A 20,567-nucleotide genomic window follows, 5' to 3' on the forward strand; every position below is an offset into this window, starting at 1 on the left:
CCACCAATCGCTCCTCTTCCCTCCTGCACCCACTTTCCTGTAACCACAAACTTCTGCTGAACACTCTAACACTACATTTTTAAACCTACCCCATACCTCTTCGACCCCATTGCCTATGCTCTCATTAGCCCATCTATCCTCCAATAGCTGTTTATATCTTACCCTAACTGCCTCCTCTTTTAGTTTATAAACCTTTACCTCTCTCTTCCCTGATGCTTCTATTCTCCTTGTATCCCATCTACCTTTTACTCTCAGTGTAGCTACAACTAGAAAGTGATCTGATATATCTGTGGCCCCTCTATAAACATGTACATCCTGAAGTCTACTCAACAGTCTTTTATCTACCAATACATAATCCAACAAACTACTGTCATTTCGCCCTACATCATATCGTGTATACTTATTTATCCTCTTTTTCTTAAAATATGTATTACCTATAACTAAACCCCTTTCTATACAAAGTTCAATCAAAGGGCTCCCATTATCATTTACACCTGGCACCCCAAACTTACCTACCACACCCTCTCTAAAAGTTTCTCCTACTTTAGCATTCAAGTCCCCTACCACAATTACTCTCTCACTTGGTTCAAAGGCTCCTATACATTCACTTAACATCTCCCAAAATCTCTCTCTCTCCTCTGCATTCCTCTCTTCTCCAGGTGCATACACGCTTATTATGACCCACTTCTCGCATCCAACCTTTACTTTAATCCACATAATTCTTGAATTTACACATTCATATTCTCTTTTCTCCTTCCATAACTGATCATTTAACATTACTGCTACCCCTTCCTTTGCTCTAACTCTCTCAGATACTCCAGATTTAATCCCATTTATTTCCCCCCACTGAAACTCTCCTACCCCCTTCAGCTTGTTTCGCTTAGGGCCAGGACATCCAACTTTGTCGGTAATTCTACCAGCATTGTTACACCTTGTTTTGTACAAAAGTTAGAACAAATCATTGTAACACTGCAGCTTCCCTAGTTGGCTTACTACAATTTCCAACCACTATATTGTACCATCAGTAACCTTTTCATATTCTTATTTTCTTATTTTTTGCCTTTTTCATCCCCTTCCACATTACCACATTTATATACTTAATTTTTAAGAGATAGTATATTTACTAATTCCAATAAAGATATCAACAAAATACTGAGGACACAGTGTTATTGTGTTCGGCAAGTCATTACATGCGCTAAATATTGATAACTTCCTTAAATTGTTCATGGATGTGACTACAAACTCAGCCAATATTTTGACATAACCCTAAGCTCATTTGGCTTTGAAGATGCCATTTCTTACATTCCCATGGACTGTACCTTATTCCTAGATTCTTTGACAATATTTTCACAGGCTTTTAATGCCTTATAGCAACAGACTCTAGATGCTTGTCTTTTCACAAGCTCTATAGATCACTAATACAAATTTCACTTTTCAAGGATGGCAGTAAAACATTTGTAAAAAATTATAGCCTCCTGTAACTGACATCACACATTATTAATTCTTCTAAAAGAGTGCATTGAAATTAGATTGCTAAATTTACAGTCAAAGTGGATTTAGATCAGGTCACACTTGCATCTCATAACTGCAAGACTTACCACATGGAAGATAAGCAAAATGTAAACATAATACAGTGTGTACAAACTTTATGAAGGACTTCGATTAGCATGGCCATAAAACATTTAACAAAATGTATGAAAATTTAGTAATACAGGTGCACATGCCTTTATCCAAAACCCTTGGGGCTTGTATTGTTTCGAATTTCAGAATGATTCTCAACTTCGCCATGTGGTGGCATAACCCGGCACAGAGATGACTTGACACTCCACAGACCACAAAAAAACTTCAGTTTTCGGAACTTTTCAAATTTCAGAATTTAGGATAAAGGGATGTGGACCTGTATATACAGGAGAAGGGGTTACTAGCCCCTTGCTCGTGGCATTTTAGTCACTTCTTACGACAAGCATGGCTCATGGGAGAAGAATTCTGTTCCACTTTCCTATGGGGATAAGAGGAAATAAACAAGAACTAGTAAGGAAATAGAAGAAAACCCACAAGGGTATGTGTGTATATATATGCTTGTACATGTATGTGTCACCCTGCCTCGGTGGGAGACGGCCGACTTGTTGAAAAAAAAAAAAAAACATGTATGTGTAGTGTGACCTAAGTGTAAGTAGAAGTAGCATGACGTACCTGAAATCTTGCATGTTTATGAGACAGAAAAAAGACACCAGCAATCCTACCATCATGTAAAACAATTACAGGCTTCTGTTTTACACTCACTTGGCAGGACGGTAGTACCTCCCTGGACAATTGCTGTCTACCAACCTACTACCTAGGAAATTGGAAACTGTACTGAAAATAATTGACATTCATTATGCAACAAATTAATTTTACAGGTGCAGGGAATAGAGATTATAATTGGAGAACAAGAGAGGGAAGCATCTCGGGTGGAAGAGTGTGCTTCACGGCTACTTGCACAAGTTGAAGCTGGATTAGAATCTAATGGACTCAAGCATATGGTGGCTGTTACATCACCAAGAAGGTAATCGTGATTTACTAACAAACAAACAAACTCTCTCTCTTTCTGCAATATTACAAAATGTTGCTAACATGTAACAAAATATTGTTAGGCACAAGAGAAAGCCGCTAACATGCATGTGCATTTAGGGCAGACTAAATACTAATGCTTACAGAGTACTTAAGAACTAGACATAGTTTTTTTTTTTAATGTAAAAAAGTGAGGTAGCTAAGTGAACAATAGTACAATTTTAATGATGCATTAATACAAAAAATGGTAAATGGTAATTGATATCGACTATTTGATTTAATCAGACCCATGAGTAAACACTAGGACATAATAGTGTTTGCTCATGTGTACTTTAAACCACTAAAGTAGAGGCTTTGGTTTGTTCAGTGAGTTTGAGAATAATAACAAATGATTTAAGCTGTGTTATAAGCTTTCCCATTTTTGTATTAACTCCAATGAAAACATATTTATGTACTAAATATCATGCACATCAAAGTTATTGTCTTAAACTTTAATATTTTATACACAACTCAACTTTGAAACACATCTCTACTTATTTACATTATCTGGCCATTTTTTTCTTCTCTACTCCTTTACATTATCTTGCCATTTAGCATTAAAAGATAATGTTTTAACCCTTAAACTGTCCAAATGTAGATCTACGTTTACACGCGTAGCGCTCCAAACATAGTTCAATGTTTTATTTTTCATTCCTTCAAATTTGGCACAGTAGGCTTGAGCCACCTAGACATGAAAGAATAGGTCTCTGCACTCAGTGTGTGCACTATTAAAAAAATTTGGGAGCACTTAGTACCTTGTGGGAGCACCAGTTCAATTGAGCACCAGCTAGAGCAAATAGCGTGGCAAACACCAGGGATTCACTGATGCCATGTCGGATTAACACTCCCATTTTAAGAGGAAAGTAAAAATAGGTTAGATAAATACATGAGTGAGTGTGGGTGGGTGTGAGTTGGACCTGACTAGCTTGTGCTAGTAAGTCTGATGTCATGCTCCTTCCTTCAATGGATGTGACCTGACTAGGTAGGTCATTTGTCTAAGCCGGGTAGGGGGGGGGGAGTGTGACATGTACCTGCCTTGCATGGGCCAGTAGGCCTACTGCAGTGTTCCTTCTTTCTTATGTTCTTGTGTATTCAACAGGCTGGCCGGCTGGCTTGCTTTCGATGTCTCTGGCTGTCTCTCTGTTCATATCTCTATCTGTCTATATCTCTATCTGTCTATATCTCTGTCTATCTATATCTCTGTCTATCTATATATCTATCTATATCTCTGTCTATCTGTATATCTATCTATATCTCTGTCTCACATGTACACATAAGTACAGTTATTATACATAGTGTAAATTACTTAGGATAATCCAAAAATTCCAGGCAAAGATAGACAGACAGACAGACTGATAGACAGAAACATGTTTGTGTATATCAGTGAAAACAAATAAAGCCAGGGTTCCCCCGAGCACCCATTTATCAAATGACACCGAGCTGATAACAGGTGTCATAACACGATTCTTCAAGGAGTTTGATATCCTAAACTCCAGGCAGACAGAAAGACAGACAGACAGGCAGACAGACAGAGACAGATAGACAGGCAGACAGACAGATAAATAGACAGAGAGACAAGACATGTTTGTGTGTAACAGTGATAACAAATACAGCGAGGGTTAGCTGGACCAGTGGGCATTTATCAAATGTCACTGGGCTGTCAACAGTATAGGGATGCCTTTCATAACACCATGCTTCAAGGTATATGCCAGGGTATCTAAAACATTGCTGGGACCTATAAATACTTTTTATATATTTCTAGACAATAGTAAATAACCCAGGCAGGTGTAAATGTCCATCTATCCATGTGATTGTGACTATATGAGCACTATTTCAGTACATAATATTAGTGTCAGAACAAAGATTGGCTATGAAATTACAAGAACTATTATAAATTGTAATTATCAGAACATAAAAAATATATAAATTCAAATAAAAATGAGAAAAAGATATATTGGCAACACTTCTACAAGCGACAGGAGTCGATGTTGCCAACAGGTGAGCATCCAGTGCCAACTTCACAGTCTTATATCTCAGTAAGTACTGACTCTAATTTTTTTTTTTTAATTCTATAACTTGTAGAAAAATGTGCTCTTCATTTTAAAAGAAAAAAAGCGATTTTTCTATTTTTCAAAATACAGTGGACCCCCGGTTTACGATATTATTTCATTCCAGAAGTATGTTCAGGTGCCAGTACTGAACGAATTTGTTCCCATAAGGAATATTGTGAATTAGATTAGTCCATTTCAGACCCCCAAACATAAACGTACAAACGCACTTAAATAAATACACTTACATAATTGGTCGCATTGGGAGGTGATCGTGAAGCGTGGGTCCACTGTATCCGGAGTGCCATGCGAGTGAACGTAGATCTACATTTGGACAGTTTGAGGGTTAAAGTTCATGTTTCTGGTTATTCGGTCTTGAGTCCTGGTGGTGGGAAGGGCAGTGCCTGTACTCTTAAGGAAGGATGAGAATATTGCAGTCAAAGTTCAATCAGAATTTCAATGTCAGCACATTTCTGGAAAGAAGGTGGTAGAAGAAATGTTGGTGAATGTGCTCTCTTTGAATTACCCTACCTTAGAAGGACTCATTCTCACATATTCCTCCCAAACCCCCAGCACTGCATGACCCTCATGGGTTTAGCACTTAGTTTTAACAGCAATAAGAATAAAAATCCTCCCAGACTTCCACAGTATTCATGTAACTGTGACCTCTAACATAATTGTCTTTATCTTTCATGCATAAACTCTGTTGTACAAGAATGGTATATAATACCGACAAAATGAAATTAAGACACATGTGCCACATCTGGGTATCTTTATTGTAGACGTTTCGCCATCCAGTGGCGAAAACGTCTGGATGGCGAAACGTCTACAAAGATACCCAGATGTTACACATGTGTCTTAATTTCATTTTGTCGGTATTATATACCATTCTTGCACAACTTGTCAGACACTGCTACATCATGGAATCTTGATTCTGAGGACATGTACATAACCTTCACGACTATGACAACTACTACTACAACTAACCCATCTCTTTGGGAAGGACCTACTTCCACTGGGGAATCCTGCCTACCAGTGACTATGCCCTCGTCTGCTACACCTGACCTGACGTTAGTATATAAGCGCCAGGCTCCTTGCTTCTGCTTCAGAATCTCCACAACTATGGTGCTCTTCGCACCTACTCTTAGGTTGAGGGACTGATTACCTCATCTTCTATACATAGTCCTACTGTCTTCAAGTTATGTCCTGGAATTTGTATTGATAAAGCCACTGGATTGCAAAATGTCTACAATAAAGATACCCAGATGTTGCACATGTGTCTTAATTTCATTTTGTCGGTATTATATACCATTCTTGCACAACTTGTCAGACACTGCTACATCATGGAATCTTGATTCTGAGGACATGTACATAACCTTCACGACTACGACAACTACTACTACAACTAACCCATCTCTTTGGGAAGGACCTACTTCCACTGGGGAATCCTGCCTACCAGTGACTATGCCCTCGTCTGCTACACCTGACCTGACGTTAGTATATAAGCGCCAGGCTCCTTGCTTCTGCCTCAGAATCTCCACGACTATGGTGCTCTTTGCACCTACTCCTAGGTTGAGGGACTGATTACCTCATCTTCTGTATATAGTCCTACTGTCTTCAAGTTATGTCCTGGAATTTGTATTGATAAAGCCACTGGATGCTGAAACATCTACAATAAAGATACCCAGATGTTGCACATGTGTCTTAATTTCATCATGCATAAACTCTGCACAGTTCCACAATCTTGGTTGTTTGTTTCAGGCGAAGTACAGCTCGCATGATAGACGACATAGCATCAGCACTGACGTTGCTACTAGGGGAGCTAAATAGAAAATCCTTACGAAATTGTAACATGGAAGTTGAATTAGCACGGCACTATGAGGAAATCCAGTTACTCAGAGAGGCACTGCTAAAGGAAGAAAAGAGGTGATTGCTATTATATTATGTATTTTAATATGTGAAATAGTATTTGTAAAATTTTCATAAGAGTAACATACATTTTTTCGGGTCACACTGACGCATGTGACCTTTGAAAATAATTGTACAATGTGATCCGAAAAAGAAAAAACTGTGAAGCTTGTCTTCTTTTTATATTTAATGATTTATACAGGAGGAACTACTAGCCCTTTGCTCTTGACAAAATATGTACTATTATATGTATATTATGCAAAGCTGTGTATTAAATGTTTTTATTAGGAAAGCATTGTAAGACTAATTTAAATGACTTTTCTTTGAAGATTAAGGGCAGTCGAGCTGGAATTGACGAGAGCAAAGGAGCAGAGCAAAGCAGAAGCTGCCTCTCTGAAGCAGTGTCTGGCTCAAGCAGAGGAAAATTTGCATGACACACAGTAATGTATCTTACTATAGGAAGTAGTTCCCAGGCCCAGGGTCACAACCCAAGAAGAAATTTGAGATTGTCTGTGTAATTCTTTTCGTTTAACATTTCTTTAATGTCTTGCTGCAAATCAAAGGAAATTTACTGGGTCATATCTGCTGGTGCCATTTGGGTTGCAAAATAAATGCAATTTCAAATTTTGGGTTGTGATCAAAAAAAAGTTTGAGAATCAGTGTTCTTAACACTAATGTTAGTTACAGAGAAAACTCTATCTGTAATTCTCTACAAGATAAGATTTTTAAACTTTTAAAATATCAGATAGTTTTTTTTTTTTTTTTATTATCACACTGGCCGATTCCCACCAAGGCAGGGTGGCCCGAAAAAGAAAAACTTTCACCATCATTCACTCCATCACTGTCTTGCCAGAAGGGTGCTTTACACTACAGTTTTAAACTGCAACATCAACACCCCTCCTTCAGAGTGCAGGCACTGTACTTCCCATCTCCAGGACTCAAGTCCGGCCTGCCGGTTTCCCTGAATCCCTTCATAAATGTTACTTTGCTCACACTCCAACAGCACGTCAAGTATTAAAAACCATTTGTCTCCATTCACTCCTATCAAACACGCTCACGCATGCCTGCTGGAAGTCCAAGCCCCTCGCACACAAAACCTCCTTTACCCCCTCCCTCCAACCCTTCCTAGGCCGACCCCTACCCCGCCTTCCTTCCACTACAGACTGATACACTCTTGAAGTCATTCTGTTTCGCTCCATTCTCTCTACATGTCCGAACCACCTCAACAACCCTTCCTCAGCCCTCTGGACAACAGTTTTGGTAATCCCGCACCTCCTCCTAACTTCCAAACTACGAATTCTCTGCATTATATTCACACCACACATTGCCCTCAGACATGACATCTCCACTGCCTCCAGCCTTCTCCTCGCTGCAACATTCATCACCCACGCTTCACACCCATATAAGAGCGTTGGTAAAACTATACTCTCATACATTCCCCTCTTTGCCTCCAAGGACAAAGTTCTTTGTCTCCACAGACTCCTAAGTGCACCACTCACTCTTTTTCCCTCATCAATTCTATGATTCACCTCATCTTTCATAGACCCATCCGCTGACACGTCCACTCCCAAATATCTGAATACGTTCACCTCCTCCATACTCTCTCCCTCCAATCTGATATTCAATCTTTCATCACCTAATCTTTTTGTTATCCTCATAACCTTACTCTTTCCTGTATTCACCTTTAATTTTCTTCTTTTGCACACCCTACCAAATTCATCCACCAATCTCTGCAGCTTCTCTTCAGAATCTCCCAAAAGCACAGTGTCATCAGCAAAGAGCAGCTGTGACAACTCCCACTTTGTGTGTGATTCTTTATCTTTCAACTCCACGCCTCTTGCCAAGACCCTCGCATTTACTTCCCTTACAACCCCATCTATAAATATATTAAACAACCACGGTGACATCACACATCCTTGTCTAAGGCCTACTTTTACTGGGAAAAAATTTCCCTCTTTCCTACATACTCTAACTTGAGCCTCACTATCCTCGTAAAAACTCTTCACTGCTTTCAGTAACCTACCTCCTACACCATACACTTGCAACATCTGCCACATTGCCCCCCTATCCACCCTGTCATACGCCTTTTCCAAATCCATAAATGCTACAAAGACCTCTTTAGCCTTATCTAAATACTGTTCACTTATATGTTTCACTGTAAACACCTGGTCCACACACCCCCTACCTTTCCTAAAGCCTCCTTGTTCATCTGCTATCCTATTCTCCGTCTTACTCTTAATTCTTTCAATTATAACTCTACCATACACTTTACCAGGTACACTCAACAGACTTATCCCCCTATAATTTTTGCACTCTCTTTTATCCCCTTTGCCTTTATACAAAGGAACTATGCATGCTCTCTGCCAATCACTAGGTACCTTACCCTCTTCCATACATTTAGTTTGTATTACACAGTAAAGTTTAGTATTGTGTTCAGGGTCAGATTAATGTTTAGTTGTATTTCCTCATACTTCTTGCCACAAACTTAGTATCTCAGCAGAACTACTACTACCTGCAAGCCAGGCTGTTTGTATATATTTATTTTTGAAACAAAACCCCTGGAATTATATGGTTTTGGCCCAGCTGTGTGGAAAATTTCTTTTTTGGTTCACCTTGCCTCGGTGGGAGATGGCCAGCGTGTTAAACAAAAATAGGGTTAACTTAACTTACTAATTTAACTTTTTTTATTACAACTTAGTTCCATGTGTAGACCTGCAAAAGTTGCAGTTGTTAGCTGTCATCAGGCTGGGTGTTTACAAATGTGTCTGTCTTGTTTGCAACACAGATTGCAGGAGTTTTACATACTGAAATATCTAAATATTGTATTATAATTCTTAAGAGTTTATGTCAGTTTTTTTTTTTTTTTTTTTTTTTTTTTTTTTAACAAATCAGCCATCTCCCACCGAGGCAGGGTGACCAAAAAAGAAAGAAAATCCCGAAAAAGAAAATACTTTCATCATCATTCAACACTTTCACCTCACTCACATAATAATCACTGTTTTTGCAGAGGTGCTCAGAATACAACAGTTTAGAAGCATATACGTATAAAGATACACAACATATCCCTCCAAACTGCCAATATCCCAAACCCCTCCTTTAACCCTTTGAGGGTCGACAGGCCCTCTCCGAAACTCGTTCTCAGGGTCGGCCAAATTTAAAAAAAAAAAAAAATTATTTTCTCTTATGAAAAGATAGAGAATCTTTTCCCGATCATAAAGACACCAAAAGTTTGAAATTTGATAGAAAACTTACGGAATTATGCTCTCGCAAAGTTAGCGGTCTCGGCGATGTTTACGCATCGGCGATTTTGCCCACTTTGAGCCCCATTTTCGGCCAATTTCACTGTACTAGTCGACAAAAAACATGAATATTTCGCTAGAACTCCATTTTTTCTATCGAATGGATGCAAGAAACCACTCATTTATGAAATTCAACTATCCAGTACAGTGGTCAGAATTTAGCAATTTTGCCAATTTCACACAAATTTCAAAAGATGCCAATTTCGGAATAGGGTCCAGAATAAACAAGAAAGACATTCCTGGCACTAAAATGACATTTCCTCTAGTCATTAGTCATGTCTCAAGTCCCCTCTTATATTCTTTTGCTTTCCACTTTGAATTTTTATTTTCACAAAAAATATAAGATTTACTGTTATGCAGACTACTGCATTAGTGTAAAAAATGGTATAAATATTATTGGTGCACTTGTGAAAGAATATTAGACTCACCAGTTGACGTGTATTGCACGCTTGGCACGATTTGTTTACTTTTGAAGTTTGGTAAAAATCGAACATTTCTGCTACTTTGAGCTCAATTTCAAGGCACCTTTCTTTGTAAAACCAGTCAAAATCATCTCAATTTCTGTAATATGTCTTCCATTCTATAAAATGAGACCAAGAAAACTAGAATACAACAATAAATACCATACGAAAATACACTGCAAAGTCGCTGATTTATTAAAAAAAAATGGTCAAAGTTTTTTTTTTCTCATTATGCACTGTGTGCTGCAGGATTTTTTTTAGGCTGTGCACACTGACCACATAGACCCATCTTTCATATGAAGGCCTACCAGCTTTCTCCCACTAGATTTGAGGCCGCTAGAATTTATGAGTACTAGTACGTCAAAAACCCCTACGCGTAAAACGTACTAGTACGACGAAAACCCTCAAAGGGTTAAAGTGCAGGCATTGTACTTCCCATTTCCAGGACTCAAGTCCGGCTATATAAAAATAACTGGTTTCCCTGAATCCCTTCACTAAATATTACCCTGCTTACACTCCAACAGATCGTCAGGTCCCAAATACCATTCGTCTCCATTCACTACTATCTTACACGCTCACACACACTTGCTGGAAGTCCAAACCCCTCGCCCACAAAACCTCCCTTACCCCTTCCTTCCAACCTTTTCAAGGATGACCCCTACCCCGCCTTCCTTCTCCTACAGATTTAAAGGCTCTCCATATTCTACTTTGATCCATTCTCTCTAAATGACCAAACCACCTCAACAACCCCTCTTCAACCCACTGACTAATACTTTTATTAACTCCACACCTCCTAATTTCCACATTCCGAATTTTGTGCATAATATTTACACCACACATTGCCCTTAGACAGGACATCTCCACTGCCTCCAACCGCCTCCTCGCTGCTGCACTCACAACCCAAGCTTCACACCCATATAAGAGTGTTGGTACTACTATACTTTCATACATTCCCTTCTTTGTCTCCATAGATAACGTTTTTTGTCTCCACATATACCTCAATGCACCACTCACCTTGTTTCCTTCATCAATTCTATGAATAACCTCATCCTTCATAAATCCATCTGCTGACACGTCAACTCTCAAATATCTGAAAACATTCACTTCTTCCATACTCCTCCTCTCCAATTTGATATCCAATTTTTCTTTATCTAAATCATTTGATACCCTCATCACCTTAGTCTTTTCTATGTTCACTTTCAACTTTCTACCTCCACCCACCCTCCCAAACTCATCCACTAACCTTTGCAATGTTTCTTTAGAATCTCTCGTAAGCACAGTATCATCAGCAAAAAGTAACTGTGTCATTTCCCATTTTGTATTTGATTCCCCATAATTTAATCCCACCCCTCTCCCGAACAGTGATACTTTCTTCATTACATCAAACAAGAGGAAAATGTAATTATTACAAGGAAATTGTTTTTATATCAGTCAAACCCAATTTTGTTATAATAATTTCATGGTGAAAGTGTTTCTTTGTTATTTAGGTCACCCTGCTTCGGTGGGAGATGGCCAGTGTGTTGAAAAATAATTAAAAGATTGAATATTTCTTTATAGGATATTAATTTCCCTTAGCTGATTTATTTAATAATTATTTTAATTGTTTCCAGGCTGGAGAAAATGAAGCTAAGTGAAACATCAAAGAAGCAAGCTGTAGAAAATGGTGTCATGATAATACAACTCCAACACAAACTGACTGACCTTCAGCGTGAAACAGACTCTATGTATGTTACCTTCTTCTTTCTGGTGTATTAACCTTGAATACATCTTCTCCCTCAGGTTCTGTATAACCTCAGGGAGTTTAGTGCTTCCCCATTAATTCTTTAAGCTTTAGTAATAACACTTGGCAACAAAATTTAACTTTTTGTCCTGTCCAGTTCAGAATCTAAATTGATTGTTTTATGCTAACTTTGATTCCCTAAGATTTTTTTTAATCTTATGTTCAATATTTTGGCTGTTTAAGGTTAAAGAACCACATGATATTCTTTTTACCTAACAGTCATAGTCATAATATTTATTATTTTTTTATTATCACACCGGCCGATTCCCACCAAGGCAGGGTGGCCCGAAAAAGAAAAACTTTCACCATCATTCACTCCATCACTGTCTTGCCAGAAGGGTGCTTTACACTACAGTTTTTAAACTGCAACATTAACACCCCTCCTTCAGAGTGCAGGCACTGTACTTCCCATCTCCAGGACTCAAGTCCGGCCTGCCGGTTTCCCTGAATCCCTTCATAAATGTTACTTTGCTCACACTCCAACAGCACGTCAAGTATTAAAAACCATTTGTCTCCATTCACTCCTATCAAACACGCTCACGCATGCCTGCTGGAAGTCCAAGGCCCTCGCACACAAAACCTCCTTTACCCCCTCCCTCCAACCCTTCCTAGGCCGACCCCTACCCCGCCTTCCTTCCACTACAGACTGATACACTCTTGAAGTCATTCTGTTTCGCTCCATTCTCTCTACATGTCCGAACCACCTCAACAACCCTTCCTCAGCCCTCTGGACAACAGTTTTGGTAATCCCGCACCTCCTCCTAACTTCCAAACTACGAATTCTCTGCATTATATTCACACCACACATTGCCCTCAGACATGACATCTCCACTGCCTCCAGCCTTCTCCTCGCTGCAACATTCATCACCCACGCTTCACACCCATATAAGAGCGTTGGTAAAACTATACTCTCATACATTCCCCTCTTTGCCTCCAAGGACAAAGTTCTTTGTCTCCACAGACTCCTAAGTGCACCACTCACTCTTTTTCCCTCATCAATTCTATGATTCACCTCATCTTTCATAGACCCATCCGCTGACACGTCCACTCCCAAATATCTGAATACGTTCACCTCCTCCATACTCTCTCCCTCCAATCTGATATTCAATCTTTCATCACCTAATCTTTTTGTTATCCTCATAACCTTACTCTTTCCTGTATTCACCTTTAATTTTCTTCTTTTGCACACCCTACCAAATTCATCAACCAATCTCTGCAACTTCTCTTCAGAATCTCCCAAGAGCACAGTGTCATCAGCAAAGAGCAGCTGTGACAACTCCCACTTTGTGTGTGATTCTTTATCTTTTAACTCCACGCCTCTTGCCAAGACCCTCGCATTTACTTCTCTTACAACCCCATCTATAAATATATTAAACAACCACGGTGACATCACACATCCTTGTCTAAGGCCTACTTTTACTGGGAAAAAATTTCCCTCTTTCCTACATACTCTAACTTGAGCCTCACTATCCTCGTAAAAACTCTTCACTGCTTTCAGTAACCTACCTCCTACACCATACACTTGCAACATCTGCCACATTGCCCCCCTATCCACCCTGTCATACGCCTTTTCCAAATCCATAAATGCCACAAAGACCTCTTTAGCCTTATCTAAATACTGTTCACTTATATGTTTCACTGTAAACACCTGGTCCACACACCCCCTACCTTTCCTAAAGCCTCCTTGTTCATCTGCTATCCTATTCTCTGTCTTACTCTTAATTCTTTCAATTATAACTCTACCATACACTTTACCAGGTACACTCAACAGACTTATCCCCCTATAATTTTTGCACTCTCTTTTATCCCCTTTGCCTTTATACAAAGGAACTATGCATGCTCTCTGCCAATCCCTAGGTACCTTACCCTCTTCCATACATTTATTAAATAATTGCACCAACCACTCCAAAACTATATCCCCACCTGCTTTTAACATTTCTATCTTTATCCCATCAATCCCGGCTGCCTTACCCCCTTTCATTTTACCTACTGCCTCACGAACTTCCCCCACACTCACAACTGGCTCTTCCTCACTCCTACAAGATGTTATTCCTCCTTGCCCTATACACGAAATCACAGCTTCCCTATCTTCATCAACATTTAACAATTCCTCAAAATATTCCTTCCATCTTCCCAATACCTCTAACTCTCCATTTAATAACTCTCCTCTCCTATTTTTAACTGACAAATCCATTTGTTCTCTAGGCTTTCTTAACTTGTTAATCTCACTCCAAAACTTTTTCTTATTTTCAACAAAATTTGTTGATAACATCTCACCCACTCTCTCATTTGCTCTCTTTTTACATTGCTTCACCACTCTCTTAACTTCTCTCTTTTTCTCCATATACTCTTCCCTCCTTGCATCACTTCTACTTTGTAAAAAAAACTTCTCATATGCTAACTTTTTCTCCCTTACTACTCTCTTTACATCATCATTCCACCAATCGCTCCTCTTCCCTCCTGCACCCACTTTCCTGTAACCACAAACTTCTGCTGAACACTCTAACACTACATTTTTAAGCCTACCCCATACCTCTTCGACCCCATTGCCTATGCTCTCATTAGCCCATCTATCCTCCAATAGCTGTTTATATCTTACCCTAACTGCCTCCTCTTTTAGTTTATAAACCTTCACCTCTCTCTTCCCTGATGCTTCTATTCTCCTTGTATCCCATCTACCTTTTACTCTCAGTGTAGCTACAACTAGAAAGTGATCTGATATATCTGTGGCCCCTCTATAAACATGTACATCCTGAAGTCTACTCAACAGTCTTTTATCTACCAATACATAATCCAACAAACTACTGTCATTTCGCCCTACATCATATCGTGTATACTTATTTATCCTCTTTTTCTTAAAATATGTATTACCTATAACTAAACCCCTTTCTATACAAAGTTCAATCAAAGGGCTCCCATTATCATTTACACCTGGCACCCCAAACTTATGCATACAATAACAAAAATAATTTTTAACAAATTCATTATACATTCAGTATTTTTTTACACATCAGTTTTACAGGCTAAGAGCTGTTATCCTACATCAGCTCATTTAAAAACCCCTGCCCTATCTAGGGTATACTACCATCCCCTGGGATGTAACCAGTAACAGTCAACTAACACCGAGGTACCTGCTTACTGCTAGGTAGTGAGTAAGGGCTGCAGATATAAGGAAACATCTGTTCAGTATAGGTCTCCTACATTAATGTCCAGCAGTGGTTAGCCATGAGATTGATCATCAGGTTTTTCCTGATAACTCTTCTATATGATGGTTGTGTCTTAGTTGAAAACATTCACTGTGGAATTCTGTCTCACAGAAACTGCACATGTTGGAGCAAAACTTAAATTCAGGTTTGAATTCAGCACCCCCAAATTTAGTTAGAAACACACATTTTTAAACTTGAAATGAAACTTTCATTGGCCAGTGAAGTCATGTATAAGAAATGCATTTATTTTTTTAACACGTTGGTCATCTCCCACCGAGGCAGGGTGACCCAGAAAGAAAAATACTTTCTTCATCATTCAACACTTTCACCTCATACATAATCACTGTCTTTGCAGAGGCGCTCAGATACAACAATTCAGAAGTCCATCCAAACTGCCAATATCCCAAACCCCTCCTTTAAAGTGCAGGCATTGTACTTCCCATTTCCAGGACTCAAGTCTGGCTAACCGGTTTTCCTGAATCCCTTCACAAAATATTACCCTGCCCACCATCCAACAGCTCGTCAGGTCCCAAAAACCATTTGTCTCCATTCATTCCTCATCCACAAAACCTCTTTTACCCCTCTCCCTCCAACCTTTTCGAGGACAATCCCTACCCCGCCTTCCGTTCCCTACAGATTTATATGCTCTCCAAGTCATTCTGCTTTGATCCATTTTCTCTAAATGACCAAACCACCTCAACAACCCCTCTTCAGCCCTCTGACTAATACTTTTAGTAACTCCACACCTCCTAATTTAATGTAAGGTAGTAGGTTGGTAGACAGCAACCGCCCAGGGAGGTACTACCGTCCTGCCAAGTGAGTGTAAAACGAAAGCCTGTAATTGTTTTACATGATGGTAGGATTGCTGGTGTCCTTTTTTCTGTCTCATGAACATGCAAGATTTCAGGTACGTCTTGCTACTTCTACTTATACTCTGGTCACACTACACATACATGTACAAGCATATACGTATATACATACCCCTCTGGGTTTTCTTCTATTTTCTTTCTTGTTCTTGTTCTTGTTTATTTCCTATCTCCATGGGGAAGTGGAACATAATTCTTCCTCTGTAAGCCATGCGTGTTGTAAGAGGCGACTAAAATGCCGGGAGCAAGGGGCTAGTAACCTCTTCTCCTGTATATATTACTAAATTTGAAAGGAGAAACTTTCGTTTTTCCTTTTGGGCCACCCCGCCTCGGTGGGATACGGCTGGTGTGTTGAAAAAAAGAAAGAAGTAGGTTGGTAGACAGCATCCATTCAGGGAGGTACTACATTCCTACCAAGTAAGTGTAAAAAGGATGCCTGTATTTGTTTTACATGATGGTAGGATTGCTGGTGTCTTTTTTCTGTCTCATAAAACATGCAAGATTTCAGGTACGTCTTGCTACTTATACTTAGGTCACACTACAGAGACATGTACACGTTTATTTATACACACTCATCTGAGTTTTCTTTGATTTTATCTTAATAGTACTTGTTCTTATTGCTTTTCCTTTCATATCCATGGGGAAGTGGAATAAGAATCTTTCCTCCGTAAGGTATGCGTGTTGTAAAAGTCAACTAAAATGCTGGGAACAATGGGCTAGTAACCCCATTTCCCGAATAGCCTACTAAAAAGGATTAATAGAAAACCGTCATATTTAAGAAATGCATATTTTGTGAAATTATCTGTTAGCTTACTATTTTCTACTTTCAGAGTGAGTAATTTGGAACATAGATTACAAGCCACCGCTAAGGAGAAACAAGCACTGGAATCAACCTCAGAAGAATTGAAAAATCAATTGAGGCTTCGAACAAAACAAAGTAATCTTGTTGAGGTGGGATATTTTTGTTTTCGTTATACCTCCTGTTTTCCAAGGAAGGGAGGCTCAGCTAAATTCATATTCCTCTGGTCAGCAACAATATTGCTGAACTAACATGAAATCAATTGTTCTTGTATTTAGCAGCAATGGGGAAGACTGTGGTTTAACAATTCTTTGAGCATTGTTTGGTGAAATGTTGATAAATAAAAATTCCCAATTTTGGCTTTGTTCCTCCTAGAAGTTTAATAAACTACTGCATTTCTCGGGCATAATGAACTACAGTACATTGCATCAACATAAATGGCAATACAGTTGAACCTTGCTTACGAGTGTCCCAACTTAGGAGTTTTTTGAGATACGAGCTGTCCCTGGGTCGATTTTTAGCTCTGAGTTATGAGCCAACATTTGAGTTACGAGCCAGCTCCTCCTCCCTCTTCCCCCTCAACCCAAAACCTGGACACCTCTCTTGTTTATGTATGATTTCATGCTTTAATTCCATGGAAATCATTCTCTTTTTCTTCTCAGCAATAATAATATAATATTATTATAGTCAAGTCACTCAATAAGTCAGTCATGTCATTCATTAAGTCAGTCAAGTAACTCAGTAAGTCAGTCAATAAGAGCATGGGAAGATACTATAGTCAAAGTTAGACAGGAAATGACAGATGCTTCCGCCGCTGCCTCTGCCACCATATTATGGCCTATTTTATTCATTCTAGAGTATATATCATGTTTCTGTGTTAATTATATTGTTTATTATGTCATATTAGATGAATTGTGATAGATAAATAATCCATAAAGTTAATATTAGTGTCATATTCAAGTATTTTGTCTTGTCTCCAGAGTGCAGGAACAATTAATGGCTTTTAAGTTAATTTAAATGAGGAAAATTGATTTGATATGCTAGTAAATTGAGGTACGATCTAGGTCATGGAACAGATTAAACTCGTAAGTCAAGGTTCCACTGTACAGGTGGAGTATTAGCCCTTTCAGGGTCCAGAGCCCAAATTTCAAAGTGCGCACCAGTGTCCAAGAATTTTCAAAAAATAATTTTGTTATTTTTTCTTATGAAATGGTAGAGAATCTTTTTCTGAAGGTAATAAAACAAAAAGTATGAAATTTGATGGGAAATGACGAAATTGTGCTCTCGCGGATTTTGATATGTCAGCAATATTTACGCATCGGCGATTTTGCCAACTTTGACTTCCATTTTATGTGAATTACCTTAGTCCAGTCAACCAAATTCTTAGCTATTTCACTAGTATTACTTCTGTTCTATCAATTGAGCACAAGAAATCGCCAACTCAATTGTTTCAACTACAAAATAAAGTGATTGGAAATTGGTAATTTGGCCAATTTAGTGCAAAGTTCAAAATATTCCAATTTCAAATTAGGGTCCAGAAAAAATAATGCAGGCATTCCTGGCACTAAACTAACATTTCCTCTGTTCATTAGTTACATTTTTCAGGCTTTACAAATGAATTCCATTTTGATTTTTAAATCACATAATGAATTTTTATTCAAACCAAAAAAATAGAAGATTTACTGTAATACAATATTGTAATAATTGTATAAATAATATCACCACATTTGTAAACATATATTAGACCCACCAGCTGGCGTGTATTAGAAGTGTGAGGTCATTTGTTTACTCTTGAACATCGGCAAAAATTTAACATTTCCACTACTTTGAGCTCAATTTCAAGCCATTTTCAGTACTAAAACCAATCAAAATCATCTCTATTTCTGTAATATATCTTCCATTCTATCAAATGAGACCAAGAAATCACAAACACAACTATAAAAAACATACAAAACAACACTGCAAAGTTGCTGTTTTAATAAAAAATTACAGTCTCAGTTTTTTTTCTCTCATTATGCACTGTGTGCTGCAGGATTTGTTTTATGTGGTGCACACATACCACATAGATGTATTCTCTAATATCTAGGCCCCAATTTATCGCTCACAGCTTATCAGAGCGAGCTGAGTTCATGACGTAGATCTATGGTTTGGACCCTTAACGTAAAGCCGTAGATCTATGGCACGGACCCTGAAAGGGTTAATGGAAGAGCTGCCCTCCAAGAAAGTTCCTTGATGTTGGTGACTGGTTCTTGGTCTAGGAGAATGGAAGGCATTCAGGCTTGAATCAAGCCTGAATGCCTTCCATTCTCCTAGGCACTGTATGACCCCTATGGGTTTAGTGTAATAATAATAATAATGGAATAGCTGCTTCTAAAGCACATCTGTATTGTATCTTATGGGCTTACAAGACTCAGCATATCTAGTGTTCCAGCCCTTAACTGAAGCTTTATGCAGAATATTTCCCAAAGCTGTTAGAGATGCCTTCGATATCATTTTTCAAGAAACCGGCCTTCTCCCACTGAAGTAGGGTGACCAGTAAAGAAGAAACACTTTCACCATCATTCACTCCATTGTCCCTCTGGCAAGATAGTGATGGAGTAAATAATAGTGAAAGTGTTTCTTCTTTTTTATGGGTCACCCTGCCTCAGTGAGAGCTGGTAGGATACTTGAAAAAAAAATCAAAAGCATTCCTTACAGTTTTAAATAATAATTTTGTTATACATGCTGTATGTTTTATTATATATTGCAGGTTTAATTATAATTTTATATTTATATTTTTTATTTTCTCCATGGGGAAGTGGATCAGAATTCTTCCTCCGTAAGCCATGCGTGTTGTAAGAGGCGACTAAAATGCCAGGAGCAAGGGGCTAGTAACCCCTTCTCCTGTATATATTACTAAATGTAAAAGGAGAAACTTTCGTTTTTCCTTTTGGGCCACCCTGCCTTGGTGGGATATGGGCGATGTGTTGAAAGAAAGAAAGAAAGACTTTTTATTTTATAATATGGAAAATATCATATGTGCCAGAAATGAAGATAGTGTACACAGACTAATTGAAATAATGTAATGACAAAAACATCTCCTCAGGAAGAGAACAATTTGCTTATTGAAGGATTGAGAGTGACCATCAGACGGCAGCAAAATGAAATGGACCAGTTACGTCAACAGCTTGACTCAACCTCTGGTCAAAAGAACGATCTTTCACGCAGGGTGAATGAATTGTGAGTCCTAATTTGAGTGATGTGTTATTTTTAACATGATTTGTCTTTACCTTTGTGTTGGTGCTGTTTGTACGTGTGTACTGTAGCACCTTTGGTCTGCAATCCTTGCACGATGCCACTGACTATATGAACTGTTGCATGGTAGGAAAGAATAAGTACAAAATTCGAACAGTGGAGAAGGATGCAGGAGTGGAGAGATCAGAGCTATGATGCTCAGGATGCCGTACTTTGTTATGGGGCTCTGAGTCTAACTTACAGGTGCAGAAAAGAATGTCAACACATTCCCACAAGCAGATGAAACATTGAGAAATTGATTTTGACTTAGATTTTGGCTGTGGTAATGTTTATTCTTTTCTGCCATATGTCTTATATAATCAACAATGTTGTCTTAT

At 38.6% G+C, this 20,567-nt stretch overlaps 1 protein-coding gene and 1 long non-coding RNA gene across 5 annotated transcripts in view; one reads left to right on the forward strand and one right to left on the reverse strand.

Annotated features, from left to right (window-relative positions):
- The window catches only part of LOC128695701 (uncharacterized), a 59,880-nt gene that overhangs the window by 17,490 nt on the left and 21,823 nt on the right, over positions 1-20,567 (forward strand). For all 4 annotated transcript variants that reach the window (XM_070093290.1, XM_070093294.1, XM_070093291.1 and 1 more), the window contains exons 7-12: positions 2,400-2,545; positions 6,399-6,563; positions 6,875-6,985; positions 11,916-12,029; positions 16,988-17,108; positions 20,042-20,175. In XM_070093290.1, coding sequence (XP_069949391.1) covers positions 2,400-2,545; positions 6,399-6,563; positions 6,875-6,985; positions 11,916-12,029; positions 16,988-17,108; positions 20,042-20,175 — 791 coding nt within the window. The remainder of the gene's footprint in view (positions 1-2,399; positions 2,546-6,398; positions 6,564-6,874; positions 6,986-11,915; positions 12,030-16,987; positions 17,109-20,041; positions 20,176-20,567) is intronic.
- Positions 1-20,567, reverse strand: part of LOC138853874 (uncharacterized) — a 91,536-nt gene that overhangs the window by 14,568 nt on the left and 56,401 nt on the right. The window contains exon 2 of the long non-coding RNA XR_011393075.1: positions 4,886-5,110. This is a non-coding gene — a long non-coding RNA (uncharacterized lncRNA). The remainder of the gene's footprint in view (positions 1-4,885; positions 5,111-20,567) is intronic.

This window comes from Cherax quadricarinatus, chromosome 42 (assembly GCF_038502225.1).
Source record: "Cherax quadricarinatus isolate ZL_2023a chromosome 42, ASM3850222v1, whole genome shotgun sequence".
NCBI lineage: Eukaryota > Metazoa > Arthropoda > Malacostraca > Decapoda > Parastacidae > Cherax > Cherax quadricarinatus.